This window comes from Falco cherrug, chromosome 13 (genome assembly GCF_023634085.1).
Source record: "Falco cherrug isolate bFalChe1 chromosome 13, bFalChe1.pri, whole genome shotgun sequence".
NCBI lineage: Eukaryota > Metazoa > Chordata > Aves > Falconiformes > Falconidae > Falco > Falco cherrug.
This window is the reverse complement of record NC_073709.1, coordinates 31,764,113-31,780,895: the sequence shown is the minus strand read 5'-3', so window position 1 is coordinate 31,780,895 and position 16,783 is coordinate 31,764,113. Positions and strand designations below refer to the sequence as shown.

At 41.1% G+C, this 16,783-nt stretch overlaps 1 protein-coding gene across 2 annotated transcripts in view; it reads left to right on the top strand.

Moving 5' to 3' along the window:
* FBXO11 (F-box protein 11) overlaps positions 1-16,783 on the top strand; it is a 79,154-nt gene that overhangs the window by 57,100 nt on the left and 5,271 nt on the right. For both annotated transcript variants that reach the window (XM_055726112.1, XM_055726111.1), the window contains exons 10-18: positions 2,103-2,209; positions 2,296-2,433; positions 13,505-13,722; positions 14,031-14,116; positions 14,198-14,292; positions 15,359-15,481; positions 15,581-15,666; positions 16,023-16,099; positions 16,211-16,354. In XM_055726112.1, the coding sequence (XP_055582087.1) occupies positions 2,103-2,209; positions 2,296-2,433; positions 13,505-13,722; positions 14,031-14,116; positions 14,198-14,292; positions 15,359-15,481; positions 15,581-15,666; positions 16,023-16,099; positions 16,211-16,354 (1,074 nt within the window). The remainder of the gene's footprint in view (positions 1-2,102; positions 2,210-2,295; positions 2,434-13,504; positions 13,723-14,030; positions 14,117-14,197; positions 14,293-15,358; positions 15,482-15,580; positions 15,667-16,022; positions 16,100-16,210; positions 16,355-16,783) is intronic.

Below are 16,783 nucleotides of genomic sequence, written 5' to 3'. Positions count from 1 at the left end.
GGTCAATCAAGAATTTGAAACATATGTCTGAAGCAAACTAATGCATATTTACAGAAAGTTATAATGGTTGCATCACACTGTTTAACATTTTTGATTACTTTCTTTGACTAAACAAAGGTAGCAGTCCCAGTAGAATTACATAGGTCCTTGAAAAATATTTGACTTCAACATGTGATGCCTTAAAACATTAGAATTTTACAGAATTACCAGAGCACACATTAAATAGATGAAAAATAACCTTCAGGGTAATTTGAAAGAGCCACGAAAAAGCCATTTATAAAGACGACTTCTTGACTTTAAGCCACTTTATCAGTGACTTACAGAGAAGAAATAAAATGCATGCTGATGAGATTTGTAGATGATGAAGACTTAAGGTGTTATAAATAACCAGGAGGATGGGTTGCTATGCCCTTTCTGGCAGGTGGGCTCTCAAACAACATTCGTATTACTGTGGACAAGTGTGAAGGTTATACGCACAACTTGCTTTTGTTCCCAGTTTTAAGTGATCAATCTCTGTCCCGAGAAGCTGGATTCCTGGGAAAAGCTTAGAGGGTGAAAGTGGGTAAACAGCTACATATGAGCCTCTGTGTAGTCGAGTGGCCGAAAGAATCGATGTGATCCTTAGTTACACCTGTGGAAATATTGAGCAGAAGAAAGAGACTCTTACACCTTTGCTTAGTCCTGCTTCAGAATAAAGTCCTCTTTCCTGGCGACCATAGCAACATGTTGAAAACTCAGAAACAGTTCTGTGAAAAGGCCTACAAAATAAAGCAGGAAAAGTCAGTTATAATAAAAAACATACTGACATTTGTTACTTTATCAAGAAGGCTAAAGGAGTAAATTGCTTGCGCTAAATACGTGTGTGCATTGTGTATGGCATACATTGGTATAAAGAGAACCAGTATCTGCGTGTTAAAGCTGGAGGAATTCAGATGAGCAATTAAAGTGTAAATTAACAGGGTAACAACTCTGTAACCAGTTAACAAGTTTTATGGTGCTTTCTCAGTTGCTGGAAATACTCAAATCAAAATTAAATGTGTTTCTAAAAGATATGTGCTGAAGTTCCTGCTACTAGAACTGAAGCAAGAATTAATTCGGGGAATTATTATAGCCTGTATTATTCATAAGGTCAGACTAGACAATCAAAATAACTTCTTTAGGATTTGAAAAAAAAAAAAAAAAAAAAAGCTCTGTAAATGAGTCTATGAATTATTAAACTATAGTCTTTGTGGTACTATGCTAGAAAGGTAATACGAAAACTTACTAATAGAGCGTGTACTGGCTTGGTTATTTAGTGATGTTTAATTGTGGGGAAGGCGTGCGCTACGCTGGCCAGCTACTTATTAGACTGAGATGACTTGCCTTTCTGAAATCACTGTGAACCTGCTGTTGATTTTCAGTGGCTGCAGAAGTTCATGTTTTCACACTTTGTGAAGTTCAGGGGATGGAGCTGCTCTGATGAAGTCCTGAGCAGTCTGAGGTCTAGTTGCCTGAAAAGAGTTTGTTTTCTGAGTAATGGTATGGTAGCTGGAATCATCCGAGGAGCTTTGTCATTTAGCTGGGAAGAGACCTGTTGGTTTAGTACTTGAGATTGTGCTGTTTGTCTCCTGCTCATCTTTAGTTAGACAGTGTGTCTTTGTGTGCCACAAAACTATTATTTCTTTGGGCTCTTTGAAGTACTGGGTTATGAAAGTTTAAAGGGAAGTAAAATAAGGCGGTAATTAGCATAGAATTTTATTATATTTTTGTTGTCCTTTGTTGTGAACAGTCAGTGTACAGTCAGCCTAATGTAGGGAAATAAATGAGTGAGAACTTTCATAAGAATGAATTATTATATAAGCTATTGTCTATTCTGGCAATCATATGCAGCTGTGTATCCTTGGCAGAGTGAGTCTTAAAGCAACTTCTACCTCAGGTTTTTTGCATCTGCAAAATGATGACATTAGTGTTTTTCTGCCTGTGGCTTGCAATGCTTTGGCACTGTGCACGCCGAATCTTTTTAGAATACCAGTTCACGCTAACTTTTCTTGCAAAAGCACTGCCAGACTATTTATAAATACGCTATGCTTTGAAGCTATGGTAACTGTACTGTTTTCTTCCAGTTGGCTCTGCAGTATGTGTTAGTGGCCAGGGAGCTTGTCCTACTATTAAACACTGTAACATCAGCGACTGTGAAAATGTTGGACTTTATATTACAGACCATGCACAGGTATTTTTTTTATATCAGTTTCTTTACTTTGATAAAATTGTTTACTGTTCTTGATTCCCATCTTGATTTATATTTTTATTTCCCAGGGAATATATGAGGACAATGAGATCTCCAATAATGCGTTAGCAGGGATTTGGGTTAAAAACCATGGAAATCCCATTATCAGACGGAATCACATTCACCATGGACGTGATGTTGGCGTTTTCACTTTTGACCATGGCATGGTAACGTATATGTTTTCTTCTGAAGAAAGAAATAGAGATGTTGCATAGCTGAAGTCTTCAAATTTTGCCCATCATTGAAGAAATGTTAAAAAAAACCCACGCTTTTACATGTGAATAGGTATTTTAAACTCTTGCCCTTCAGTGAGGAACTCTAATGACAATTTTAACTGAAAGAGGTTTAAGCAAGCTTTTTGCAGTTGATTGGCAGCCTGCTACATCGAATTATGTTGCAGTGACAAAATACCTCTTGAAATAGGATGTAAATGGTAGGCTTACATTTACAGTATCACTTCGTTCTTTTTCCTTTGAAACGGGAAAAAAATAAGGTGCTGAAAGATTTAAAAGTGAAATAAAATGCTCTGTGGAGACTCAAATCAGTCTTATTTTAATGTTAGATCTTGGAAACAGGGCACGTTCAACTTCTTTGGGAAGAGGACTTTTCTAGCATGGAGTTAGTTGTGGAATTTCAACACAGAATTTCATTTGAGAATTCAGACCTTCTTTCATAAAAGTGTTTGTTTCTCTGGGATGAAGGTGGTAACTTCCACGTACGTGTAAAGCAGTGAGTAATAAATTTGCATAGCCCTTATAATAAACAGAACAGATTTTTGCCACTGAAATAATAGATTTTTATTTGCTGATTTGTTTTAGTAAAATATCCTGCACATCTTCCAAACAGTGCCAAATCGATGTTTTTCCTGCTTGAATGACCAAGTCCCAATTCCCCACACACACGGCAAAATGAGCAGTTTTCTTCTAGCCTCCTTTCAAATGGCAGACTTTAAGGATGCTTTCCATAAATTGGAAGAGCTCTCAGTCCCCAGGTGTAAGAAATCAGGAAGGGAAGGCAAGGGACTAGCATGGATGAGCTGAGAACTGCCGGTGAGACTGAAGGGCAGGAAGGAGGTGCACAGGCAATGGAAGCAGGGAGAGGTATCCTGGGAGGAGTATAGGGATGCTGCCCGGTTGTGTAGGGATGGGCTCCAGAAGACCAAGGTGCAGATGGAGCTGAACTTGGCAAGGGATGCGAAGAATAATAGGGGTTTCTGCAGGTATGTTAGCCAAAGAACACGTACCCCCCAAAGAGCAAACTGGTAGCAACAGTTGAGGAGAAGGCCGAGGGTACTCAACAACCTTTTTTGCCTCAGTCTTCACTGGCAGCCACTCTTTCCCCACCTTGTGAGTGGATGGACCCCAGGACAGGGACTGGAGGAGCAGAGTCCCTCCCACTGTAAGAGAAGATCAGGTTTGTGACCACCTGAGGAGCCTGAACATATAAGCCTATGGGACCTGATGAGAAGCGTCCCAGAGTCCTGAGAGAATTGACCAATGTGATTGCCAAGCCACTCCACGATATTTGGAAAGCCATGGCAGTCAGGTGAAGTCCCTGGTGACTGACTGGAAAAAGGAAAACATTGCACCCATTTTGAAAAAGGGTAGAAAGGGAGGACCCTCAGAACTACCAACCCGTCAGCCTCACCTCTGTGTCTGGGAAGATTATGGAATAGATCCTCCTAGAAGCCCTGCTAAGGCACATGGAGGACAGGGAGGTGATGGGACACAGCCAGCATGGCTTCACCAAGGGCAAGTCCTGCCTGGCCAACCTAGTGGCCTTCTATGATGGAGCGACTGCATCAGTGGAGAAGGGAAGAGCTATGGTTGTTATCTATGTAGACTTCTGTAAGGCCTTTCACACAATCCCTTACAACATCCTTCTCTGTAAATTGAAGAGAGATGGATTTGATGGGTGGACTGTTTGGTGGATGAGGAATTGGTTGGGTGGTTGTATCCAGAGGGCAGTGGTCCATGGTTCAATGTCTGGATGCAGATTGGTGTCCCTCGGGCGTCGGTATTGGGACCAGTACTGTTTAATATCTTCATCAATGACACAGCGTCTGTGTGCACCCTCAGCAAGTCTGCAGACAACCCCAAGCTGAGTGGTGAGCTGACACACCTGAGGGAAGGGATGCCATCCAGAGACCTGGACAGGCTTGAGAAGTGAGCCCATGTGAACCTCAACAACACTAAGTGCAAGGTCCTGCACCTAGGTCAGGGCAACCCCAGCAGCAGTACTGGTTGGAGGATGCAGGGATGGAGAGCAACCCTCAGGAGGACTGGTGGTGCTGGTGAATGAAGAGCTGGCCATGAGCCTGTAGCGTGCACTCACAGCCCAGAAGCCCAACTATATCCTGGGCCACATCAAAAGAAGCGTGGCAAGCAGGTCGAGGGAGGTGATTCTGCTCTGGTGAGACCCCCCCCTGCAGTGCTGCATCCAGCTCTGGGGTCCTCAGCACAGGAAAGACACGGACCTGTTGGAGCAGGTCCAGAGGAGAGGCTGGAACCCTCTCCTCTGAAGAAAGGCTGAGAGAGCTGGGGTTGTTCAGCTTGGAGAAGGTCCAGGGACACCATATGGTGGCCTTTCAGTTTTTAAAAGGCTTATATGAAAGATGGAGACAGACTTTTTAGCAGGGCCGGTTGCAGTAGGGCAAGGGGTATGGTTTTCAACCAAGAGAGGGTAGATTCAGGCTAGGGAGAAGGAAGAAATCTTTTATGATGAGGCAGCAGGTTGCCCAGAGAGGTGGCAGATGCTTCATCCCTGGAAACATTCAAGGTCAGGTTGGATGGGGCTCTGAGGAACTTGATCTGGTTGAAACTGTCCCTGCTCATGGCAGGGAGGTTGGACTAGATATGACCTTTAAAGGTACCTTCTAACCCAAACTATTCTGTGGTTCTATGAAAATCACACACATAAAAAGTACAAAATGCGATCAGAGTATGGTGAACTCAATGTCCAACTAAATAAGGAACGCTGAAGTTAATACTGCCCACTGTCAGATTAAGTGTTATGTTCAAAATCGATGTGATTTCAGTATTCCCTCTTGCCTTCACAAGCATACTGCAGAATTTCATCATCCCGCTGTAGGCGCTGGATAGTGCAGGCCATGGACTGCCTGTAACTTCGTTGAATAATAGTCAGTTGCTTGGGGGGTTGCACTTTTAAAGATGCTGTAGATAAATAGGACCCTCTTCCCTGGTGCTGTGTCGCTGCTGTAATGAAAACCTCGCTGTAACAGCCCGGATTTCGGAGCGTTGCTGAAGAATGAGGTCAGCCAAACCAGCCCCTGTCCCACATCCTCCGGGACAGTGGTGCCCAGTGCCCTCCCTGGGTTCGTTCCTAGCCTTGCTACCCACCGCGCTCCTGGCCTGGCGATGGCTAAGTACATGCTCGGCCTGTTCTCTGGCAAGAAGACCATAATTAGACCTGGTATGTTATATCCATGGATGTTGTTTTAAGTAAATGCCTTTTATCACCTAAGTAGTAGTTTTTCTGGTAGATCTTTAGTTCCTGAGAAAGATAAATAATACTTGTACAAAATACTCATCAAATTGCAAGCGTTAGACACTGATGGCTTTGACCAGCTGAGAAAGACGAGTCCCAAGTCACACTTCTGCAGGTCTAGCCTGAGTGTAAACTGGACCTCTGTTTTCTTGTTTAAATTTTTTACGTTATCTGCTGACCTTTGGGTCCACTGTTCCTTCCATACCCCCTCATGGGTATTTCAGCTTGCTGTCACCACCCCCCTCCCCTCCCCCAGTTTGGTGTGGTCAGAGATCTAGCTACAGTAGACAGGGATTTTTAACTTAGACTTTCCAATTCTTGCTCCAAGGAAGCTATAGTCCACCACTTTAACCTTATACCTAAATAAAATCTTCATTAATTCAGGTACGAAATTGCTTTAGCTTTCTTACTGAATGTCTGTACGAGGATTTTCTGCAGTGTGTTATGTGTGGGGTGACTGTTGCTAGCTAGGTCTCACATGGCTATTGAATAAAATAATAATCTCTTGTAAGATGACATTTCTTTGGGGAAATAAATTTCCATAATTTTGATGAATGATTAATGCAATTATAGCTAATACATAACATAGCAACCTTTCAGAGGGGAAAAAAATGTAGTTTTATCATGGGTAAGAGGAAGAACAGCAGATAGTTTTGAAGATCAATTACTTTGATCCCTGACTGGGTGGGTTTTGGCTCCCTAGATTTTTTTCCCCCTTTGTTAGGGTATCTTCCTATGTAAGTATTTTTCCTATGGCTTTAGTTCTAACCCAGATCTGGTTGGGTTCTTGATGAGCATTGGCAGCCTGGGAACAGTATTAACGGAAAATCCACCGTGGATAGAAAGTGGTAAGGCTTTTCTCCTTTCCAGCCGGGTTGCTGGGGACGTGGGATGAAGGAGCAGCGCAGTACTAGTTGTAGCTCTTTGATTTGCGGTTGCCTGGTCTCAGTGGAAGGTAAACAGGTCACAGAGTGCTGCTGGTTTTGCTGCTGGCATAAAATCTTGCTAGTGGAAGTCAAACATAGTGGGATTCTCCTCTGTTTAGTCCCTCTTCTCCACTCTTAGTTACGTCCTAAGAAGCATGTTTGTTCTGTGTTGGGCAAGATTATAGCAGCCCAGAATAATGCCCTTCTAGCAGCTTTCTGACAGATTTCTTTATATCGTTTTATATTCTCTAAGAGATGTAGTTGTTTGCCACCCCTCTTTGCAAAATGGCCAAACTAATGTTGTGTCTTTGTTTTGTATTATCTCATTGTTTGGACACTGGCGCTGCTTCGTTTAAGCTGTATTAGCATATTATATAAGCACTCCTAATCTGCTTCAGTGTGTACATACATGCATACATCCCTCCAAGACTTGAACAGGCTCAGAAACATGTAATGGAGTGATTTCTGCTATAGAAAAGCTGGTAAAGTGCTTCAGTAACTGCTGGCAGGGGGAGATGCCCGTATGTAGGCTTGAGGGTTAATTGGAAAGTCTGGCTGGGAGCTGCTGCCTGTTTAAGTACTGAAGTATAAATATTAAATATATAAGTACTGAAATATTTAAAAAAATTTAAAGCCAGACTGAATTCCCTTGATTCATTTTAAATAAAAGTGTATTTGGTCTATTTTGTTACCAGTGGAATGCCTGTTCCAGTGCTCTGATCAGTGTGATATCACAAGCAAAACAGAATAGAAATAAATTTTTCCTTTTGTTTAAAGGAAACACTAGCACATTAAAGAGAACATGTGATTAATATTTATCTCGGCTGCAAATATTATTGAAATCTTTCTTAGTCATAAACTCCTTTGAAAGATTCCCCCCATCAGTCAGCTGTTGGCAGCATCCTCTGTTCTGTATCATGCTAGTGATAGAGTTGTTGAAATGACATAATTGGCAATATTTACGTACTCTTTAAGAGACGTCGTATCTTTCAGATACAAATCCTACATAGCTAAACAAATTAATGAATTTTCTATGCTCGCTTCTTTTGCTTCCCTTCTGTTATTTTTGGGTGCATATTATATTTTTTTCCATTGCTTGTGACTGTGAAGTGGGGTAAGTACATTCCAGTGTTGAATTCCTACCCTACACATTCTTTTCCCGTGGGTTTCTGTGCTGGAGTGCTGGCTCTGAAAGGTTCAAGAGTGCTTTGTTTTTCAGTTTCATGCTCTCAGACTGTTCTTTGTGTTTTGATACTTGTAGAAACTTAACCTCTTATTTCTAAACTGGCAATATTCTGACGTTTGCTTTAGTGCTGATGCCAAACGTTTAACAAGCAGGCATTAAAAATGCAGCATGGCATTGGCAGCGCTCGGTGCCTTATGCTGACCTCTCTTGCCAGTTGCCTGAGACAAGTTACCAGACATTTGTCATAAATTGTATTTAGTAGTTGTATGCAGACAACAGAGTAGCTCTGATTTACTGTAAGAATAAGCATGATTTTGTAGCTTAAAGCAGAGATCTAGGCATAACCGTTCATTTTTGTTGCTCTCAAAAGAGAAATGTACCATTAGTGCTTGTTTTCTTTATTTTTGATGAAAGAAAAGTATAGTAGCATGTGTTAAAGATGATGGTGCCTAATTGGCAGCTCAGTCTCAAATACTACAGATCAGGTAATTTTGAAGAAGCATGTATATAAACTCCAAAAAAACCTATTTGAAGCTTATGCCAGTTTCTATACAAACTACATAAAAACTCAATTGGCCTTTTGCTGCAATAGCAAGTTTTTCCTGTGCCCTAAAAATAAAGTGTTTGTTTTGTGTCTTGAATGTGGTTTTCTTTATGCTGCATTTGGATTTTTATAAAATCCACCAGTTCTCAAATAAAGACCATTCCAGGCTTTGGGAAGCGAATTCTTATAAACAGATTTTTTATGCCGTCAGTCACACTTAGTATTGCTATTTAATTAAGTTGATACGGAGTCAGATACTCTTTTAGCAGTTTTTTTTTATTTCTATCTTGGTCTCCTGGGTTGGTTTGTGGTTTGTTTTTTTTATTACCCTGTTGGGACTACAAGTGTCAGTAAATATTTAGGAAGTGTTGAAGCTTGCACGGTGATTGTCTTTTTCTTCTTCTTCTTCTTCTTTAAACACCTGTGTTGTTCAAACAATAACATGAAACACCCGTGTTTCTGTAATGCTGTGATCTTTGAGACAGAGTAAGAAATAAAGCCCTTTTAGAAATATGTGGGGAAAAAACTCCTCTGAGAAGAACAGCAGTGAACAAAGTCCCATCAGTTCCAAGTTTTAACCCTAATGCATTTCAAGGCAGTATTTGCTTTCTGCATTTTTATGTAGCCTAACAAAAAGAAAAAAAAAAAGCAAATTAAATTACTGTATTAGTCTTAATGTTAAAAGTCTACTGAGCTCATCCAGCTGTGCAGGAGCCCTCCTTTGTCATCACATCAGCTTTTTCTGTACACTTACATAGTGTGTGGAAGCATCAGCATTACCATTGCTGTGGTGTCTGTTGGGGATTACTTTGCTGAGACCTTAGCAGGCTGCAGGGTGTGTTCTTGCCCACACTTTCTGTCACTGTAGTTATTGTCTTGTGCCCACAGCTAATGCTGTGCCTGGTATTTTAAATAAATTTGGCGTACAGAGCTGCTTTTTAGTATTTAGGATTTTTCAAGCAGAAAGTTACTGCCAAGATATTTTGAGTGTCCTTATACCTGGTATTTTTGTGTCATTAACATTGTATATTTTTAATGTAATTTATGTAATTTTTCTGCATGCATCCCTTCTTCCTTAATCACAGGGGCCTTTTTTTCTTACTAAGCAATCCTGGCACTGCCAGCTGCTGCATCCTCCAGCTTCTTCTACCGCTAGTTGATGAACTGTAACCCCAAGCCATCACAAAACACAAGTAAAATACCCGTCACATTTGAAAGTCATTCTTAGAAGGAGGTGGAGGCAATGTAACGCTTGCAATCCTTTTATCCAGAGGAGGAGTGCTGACCTTAATAGCCGCCTGGCAGGGTCTCTGTAAGGGATCTGGGCTCGAGCTGCCCGACAGCTGGACGGAGCTTAAGCGCGGCGGGTCGGGAACCCCTGCATGCTCTTAGACAGAAGCGGTGAGAAAGGAGCAGGCTGCTCCTGATGGTGTTACTGGTTGTAGCTGGAGCTGGCAGTAAGCTTTGGGTCCGCAGACAGCGTTCGTGGGCCTTGGAGATAATAGATCATTTAACCCTGTCCTTAGAAACCAAATTTCCTTGTTAGTTCCTTGTTCACAAAGTAGTTAACTTCCCAAGAGGAAAAGGTCACCTGAACCCACATGTGACTTCCTGGGATCCAGAACTTCATCATGTCAGAAAAACACTCCAGAACGTTAAAGGGAAGACATCTTGGAGAGGATATAGTTCAAAGGCATAGCAATGCCTTTTGGAGGCTGTGGTGGCTGGAGAAGATACCAGGGATTGCTTGGGGACATTTTGAGGCCTAGATAAGTTTAGCCCTTCTCCCTAGGGGGTGAACGTGGGCCAGAGCGGCTGTTGGTTTCAGCAGAGGATGGCATAGGGAATAGGCAGGCTGGGAACAAGGTGGTCGCTCAGGGCTGTAGAAGACCATGTGTTTCTGACAAACAGTGATTCTGTTGGTTTCCGTTTAATAATTATGCACACGGGTGGTGGTCAGGCATGGTCTCAAGTGCAGAAATAGGCTGGGTTTAACTGCATCAGTTCAAAGTAAGCAGTTCAGCTTCAGCTGACGCTGCTTGAGGTGGGCTGGACTTCTTAACGCAGTTTCTGTTTATGAGCGTTGAATGCTATAGGCTCCTACCTAGCAGATAGCTTTGACTTTCTGACCCAGCAGTCACTCTTATAAAGAAATCTGAGGTACAGATTTACTTTTTTTCTTTCTTCTCCCTCTTTTGAGGAGCAGCTCCTTCAGAGGCTTACAGCAGATTCTCAGTCTCAGCCAAGTCAGCAGGCCTACTTTTTTGAGCAGGTAGAAGAGCCATCATTTTGAAGGCTCCATTTCCTACTTTTTGAAGAGCTGACATTTGTACTCTGTTGTCCAGCGATATTACGGTATTCTAGGGCGTAGTGGGCAGAGTACAATTAATCTACAGGTACCTGTTCTGCTCCTCTCTGAAGTTGTATATTATGTAGATACACTGGGACACAAGCAGAAGTGAAGGAGCCTTCTCTTTCACTTCATTTCCAAGCAAATTTAAAAGTTGTGCAGTATGTGGTATTGTTTGCAAGAACTAGAAGTATTTGTACCGAAATTTCCTTCCTATTAAATAACAGTGCTTGCTGAAGCTCACAGAGGTGTTGCTGAGCACATGATAAAGGCTCTGCTTGGTTGTAACTTCTACGTGGCGTCCAAAAAGGCTGTAATGAAATACCTCTTCCTCATCGTGTTGCCCTAGTTACAACATACGGCGCTCAAAGTTGAAGATAATCTGTGAAGTAATTTAAAAGATAGCAGACCATGTATAGTAATATTTTACTTGAATTTATGTATTGCATTAAAAGGATTAAGCTTTACCGTATACCAAATTGTCACCTTCAGGTTCTCTGGGGGCTTCATTTTAAGTGAAAATGAGGGGGAAAAAAAAAGTGGTTCCTCTTGTCCCAAAGGCTGCCTGTTGGCATGAAGGTGTATTTCTGAGATCTTTAGATTCCCCTGTCTGTTAGTGTGTAGCTTCCTTGAGAACCCTCAAAACATCTTGACTCATTCTGAAGAAATCTGATCCTAAATCCTTGAAAACAATATATTCTGAATATTTACAGAAAGTAAGCTTTTTCAGTTTGACTTCTTTCTTTGTCACCCAGAGGGGCCTGCGGAGCCAGGCTGTGTGCACTGATAGTACTAATTTGGAGAATGTTTAATCAATGCAATGCCTTTCCTGGCTGCAATCCTCAAAGTAGGGAGAAGTGCGTGCTGTCTTGGTTTCCTCACTGAACGTGTATTTCTGCTTCTTTGTAATCAAAATGTGTTTGATGAAGCCCCTTAGCAATTCACAGCACATTAGTACAACAGTGAAACAGTGTTTTCTACTTAGGTTGGCAATAACTTGAGTAATTTCCATGTGGTAGGTGGTAGAAACTCTGGGATTAAGTGCTCATGGTAGTAGGTCATGTGAGTACGGAACACTGGAATCCAGTTACACTGAGCAGCAGGAGTTGTGCTTATTTTGTAGTTCGCAAGTAAAACAAGCCCTGCGATTAGCAAGACTAAGTAACGAACTAAAGTGGCTGCGGTGTTTGGACAAGGTGCCTATGAGGGTGACAAAGATCGGTGAAAGTCGGGCCCCTTTCCATATGGGTCAGATGGTTTACCTATATACGTGTTGCCGTTTCATTAAACAGGTAATCTTCTGCGTGATGAGGGCTGATACTGCTAAAACTGTAACTGGAATCGTATAGATTGTTTTATACTGTAGGTGGCTTTGTGGAGCACAGAGCCACATAGATCTAGGAGAGAAGAAAGAGCTAAGGTTGGTTCGCGTTATCTTTCAGCCATGTGTTCTTGGTGTGTATTTTTGAGTGCAGTTTTGGTTGCCTGTCAGCAGCAGAGTACCGCTCCAAACGCCACGTGCTCTGGTGTTAGTCTTGCTGGCCCCAGCTGCCCGCTGGAGATAGCCAGGGTGAGAGCTTTCAAGAGCTTGCATCCAAGCCATCCACGGATCAAAACACGTCACCTGGTGCTTGTCTGCCATCTCTAGTAAGAGATGCTTCCTCTCCTTCAGTTGTTCAGTTTCTGTTCTTGTAGTTGGTCAAAATGGGCATATAATACCATTCAGATCAACCTCAAAAGAACAGGTTGAATTTTAGTATCAAGATGTTCTCAAGCCATGTCAGGAAAATGCTGTGGAAGGACTGACACCATTACTTTGGCCCTGGAATGAACTAGAATTGGAGAAAGCATTGGACAGAAAACGGCCATTTTGCCGGATGAATTTTCAGATGGACCAGTTCGTCGTGCTGCTAACATGAGAGTTTGTTGGCACAGTGAGGGGATCATGCCTGGGAGGGCTTTGTGCACTGGGGGGTTTTGTTGTGGAGTTGGTTTTTTTTCTTTCCCCCATAACTATGCTATTTATAAAGCATTTGTTTAGATAGTTTTGTTGTAGGCCTACTACTACTTCAGTGTCTAAACAAAAGTGTATACCCTTTTAAAAAAAAAAAAAGGAGGTGGAGAGTAGGGGAATGGGGTAAGGGGGGAGTTTGCCAGTTTCCAACCCTGGAAAAATGACTGATCTCCCGCATCCATATGTATTTATTCTGACCAGTTATTTCAAGGAAAGATACTTCTTCCTAAATAAATCATATTCTTACCAAATACGTAGGGTTCTGAGCCTGAAAATACATAGGTAGTCTTCTCCGTAGCACTGTCCTTTTTACATTGGACCTGTGGCTTCGTGGCCTTTGGAAGGAGTCTGATGCCTAGATGCTGGTAAGGAAACGTGGTATTCGGTCCTCTGCGAGGTGCTAGATCCAGAGTTTTTCTCAGTATTCCATGGGTAGTAAGAAACAGCAACATGAACAGTGTCTTCGGAACGCTGTTTTATTGAGAGGTGGGACGGGGGGGAGCAGGGAGATAGAGTAGCAGTAGCTATTCTTAATTAGCTATGCAAGTACTTCGGTGTTGTCAAATTTGGTACTGTTTGCTTTTCAATGAGGACTGGATTTAGAGGGGAGGGAGGGTGGGGAATAGCCTTAAAAAAAACTTTTAAAAAAAGTTTAAAAAAAAAAAAATTAAAAAGGACTTTTACAGGAAACTATGTTTTTTTTTGTTGAAGGGTTATTTTGAAAGCTGCAACATACATAGAAACAGGATAGCAGGTTTTGAAGTGAAAGCATACGCCAATCCTACAGTAGTTCGGTGTGAAATCCATCACGGCCAGACCGGAGGAATCTATGTTCACGAAAAAGGAAGAGGACAATTCATAGAGAACAAAATCTATGCAAACAATTTTGCAGGTGTTTGGATTACCTCAAACAGCGACCCAACAATAAGGTATCGTTCTCATTGGTATTTTACTGCTTAGAAGAAGAGATTTGATAGGGATGGGAAAAGTGCACTTTTGTTTCATTTCTTTAGAAGGAACTGTAAATACTCCTGCATATGTAAAAACAATTTTGTTGTCTGTATTCAGTTGAACTGAATTTTTAATTTGTGTGTATACTTGGAAGTGTGTATTTCTCAAGTTGACAGAGCATAGATTCTCTACTTTGGATACTGTACAGTCCTAGACATTACATGCACATGTAGTGTTGTACAGCATATAATAATAATTTCATAACTTGGATACTTCTGTTTCTTAGGGGAAATGCAATTTTTAATGGGAATCAAGGTGGTGTTTATATCTTTGGTGATGGAAGAGGCCTTATTGAAGGAAATGACATTTATGGTGAGCTCACTTGCTTATTGCATCTTGAATTTTGAGAAAAATGAGTATGTAAGTGGTTAACAAAAATGTTATTTAACACAGGTAATGCATTAGCAGGAATACAGATTCGAACAAACAGCTGTCCCATAGTTCGACACAACAAGATTCATGACGGTCAACATGGGGGAATTTATGTAGTAAGTATTACCTACAGACAGGCATGCAAACTTGTTTTCTGTTCAAATAAGCGTTGGGAAAGGGTATTCTACGTAAAATATTTGATTGTACTTGCAGTGACTGAATTTCTTACATTAGAAACTAGGTTAATTGTAATAGGCTGAAGCTGGTGCTGATATTTAAAAGATGAAGGCTCTTACGAATGTCACTAAATTATTTCTGTTAGAGTAAAAAATTTACGGTGGGATAAATGACAGAATTTCACCATTTCTTGGTTAAAAGCTTTTTAAAGGTTTAGTTTTCATAGTAGTTTTTCATTATTAAAAAAAAAAAAAAAAAGGCAACCTGCTTGACTTTTTTTGGAGTGTAATATGTTTACCAGTAACTTCAGAAAATCATTTTTCTTTTGCCTTCAGGATGCTATACACTGCAATTGCTGCACGGTCCATGTACTGTAAAAGTGAGGAATAAAGCGCAATTTCCAGCATGTGCAAGGGCTCTGCTAGTTGAACTGAAAGAGCTGTCAGGCTCCCTTAAGCAATATCAGATTTTGAGAAATATTTGTGTATCTTTCTGCCAAAAGTTACCTAAGGTTCAGCTAACACTGCAAGTGTGCAGCTGCATCTACTCGTTCTGAAAATCTAACCAGAACAGCTTACCCCGACCAAGAATACTGTTGCTTTACTTTGAAGCACAGACACTAATGATAATTAACCTTCAGAGACATGCCAATTTTTTGTCAGTCTGGTGGACAGGGCTGAGTTTAGGTTTAAAGTGCCGGGTGCCAGAACTTTCAACCGATTGCGTGGCTGGGGAGAGGTACCCCTCTTCCAACAGCTAGCAGGTTTGCAAATACTACTGCAGAGCCTTGAAATGCAGTGGTCTACATGCGAAGTGTTCTTCGTTTCATGGAAAACTTTCAAAATCATGATGCACTGTTATTTAACAAAGAAAATATGTACTCAAATGGAAGAAAAATTACGTCGCCACAGTAAGGAAGCCATAGTGGGGAGATATGGGTACAGCCAGGAAAATAGTATTGGCAGTTAGCAGGTTTTCTCAACTCTTAAATTGTCTTCAATTTAGCATGAAAAAGGACAAGGTGTGATTGAGGAAAACGAAGTTTACAGCAATACTTTGGCTGGAGTCTGGGTGACAACAGGGAGCACTCCAGTCTTGAGGAGAAACAGAATACACAGTGGGAAACAAGTGAGTTTTGCTCCGTGGTTACAAGGGGGCCGTAGAGCAGAAAGCTATTCTTTATACTTCATTACTTTGGAACTAATAACGTAATTCTCAATGTGTTAGGTTGGAGTTTATTTTTATGACAATGGACACGGCGTGTTAGAAGACAATGACATCTATAATCACATGTACTCAGGGGTTCAGATAAGGTAAAACACATTCTGGTTTTGTGTCAAAACAGATGTCGCTTGTTTTATGCTCTTTTGTGTCTTTTTAACTGTTCTTGTCAGTTATTTTTAGAAACACATTTTTTTCAAAACCAGTATGTCTGAATAGCCTCTGCTTCAACTTATAAGAAACTTAGTGCTGATGCAGCCTGGATGTTGCCTAGGACGTGTGTCCCTTGAAGTCTGTAAAGCTGAAATATGTTTGGAAATAATGGTATTTTAGTAACATTTTTAAGCAGTGAGATTTATGGGGCATTTCTCTAGAGGAGTTTTAAACGTTCGGCCTTAGGAGACAGTGAACAGTTTTAAATTATTTCTTTGCTTACATTCCCCTCTAGAACTGGAAGCAACCCCAAAATCAGGCGCAACAAGATCTGGGGTGGTCAGAATGGTGGGATTCTTGTCTACAATTCTGGTAGGTTTGTTTGTCACGTTTATCCAGAATTGTTTATGTTCTGCAATATTATCTCTTCCCATTTATTATCCTTTTCAATTTTATTTTTTTCTACCCTTCCTTCAATTTTAGGTCTCGGATTTATAGAAGACAATGAAATTTTTGATAATGCAATGGCTGGTGTATGGATTAAAACAGACAGTAATCCTACACTAAGAAGAAATAAAATCCATGATGGAAGAGATGGAGGCATCTGTATATTTAATGGAGGAAGAGGTAGTTTTTTCCCTTACTGGCATATACTGAATATTCTGGATCAGAGTTTAATTTCAGATTAAGCAGTGTCCTTTTTAAAGTGCTCTTTAGAAACCTAGCTCTTGTCTTCTGAAGTAATAAAATAATTATAATGAACATACACTGATGCTTTTTAGCCTTAATTACATCAGTAATACTGAAATCTGTGGGAGGCAGAGAGGTAATTAATCTCATCCGAGAAGACTGTTAGATTGCTGCTTAGGACAGTCTTTTTATCCCATCTGCTTTTGTAAGCTTTGCCATTTGACTGAAAGACAGTGTTGAATGCAAGTCGTGTCGCCAAAATCGTGCATCTGGACGGTTCAGGTTCTGCCGGTGTCAAAGATGTAGGGGCGGGGGGTGGGGGGAAGGTCTTTAAGGCGTCTTTTATATGCTTGCAAATTTGGAAGT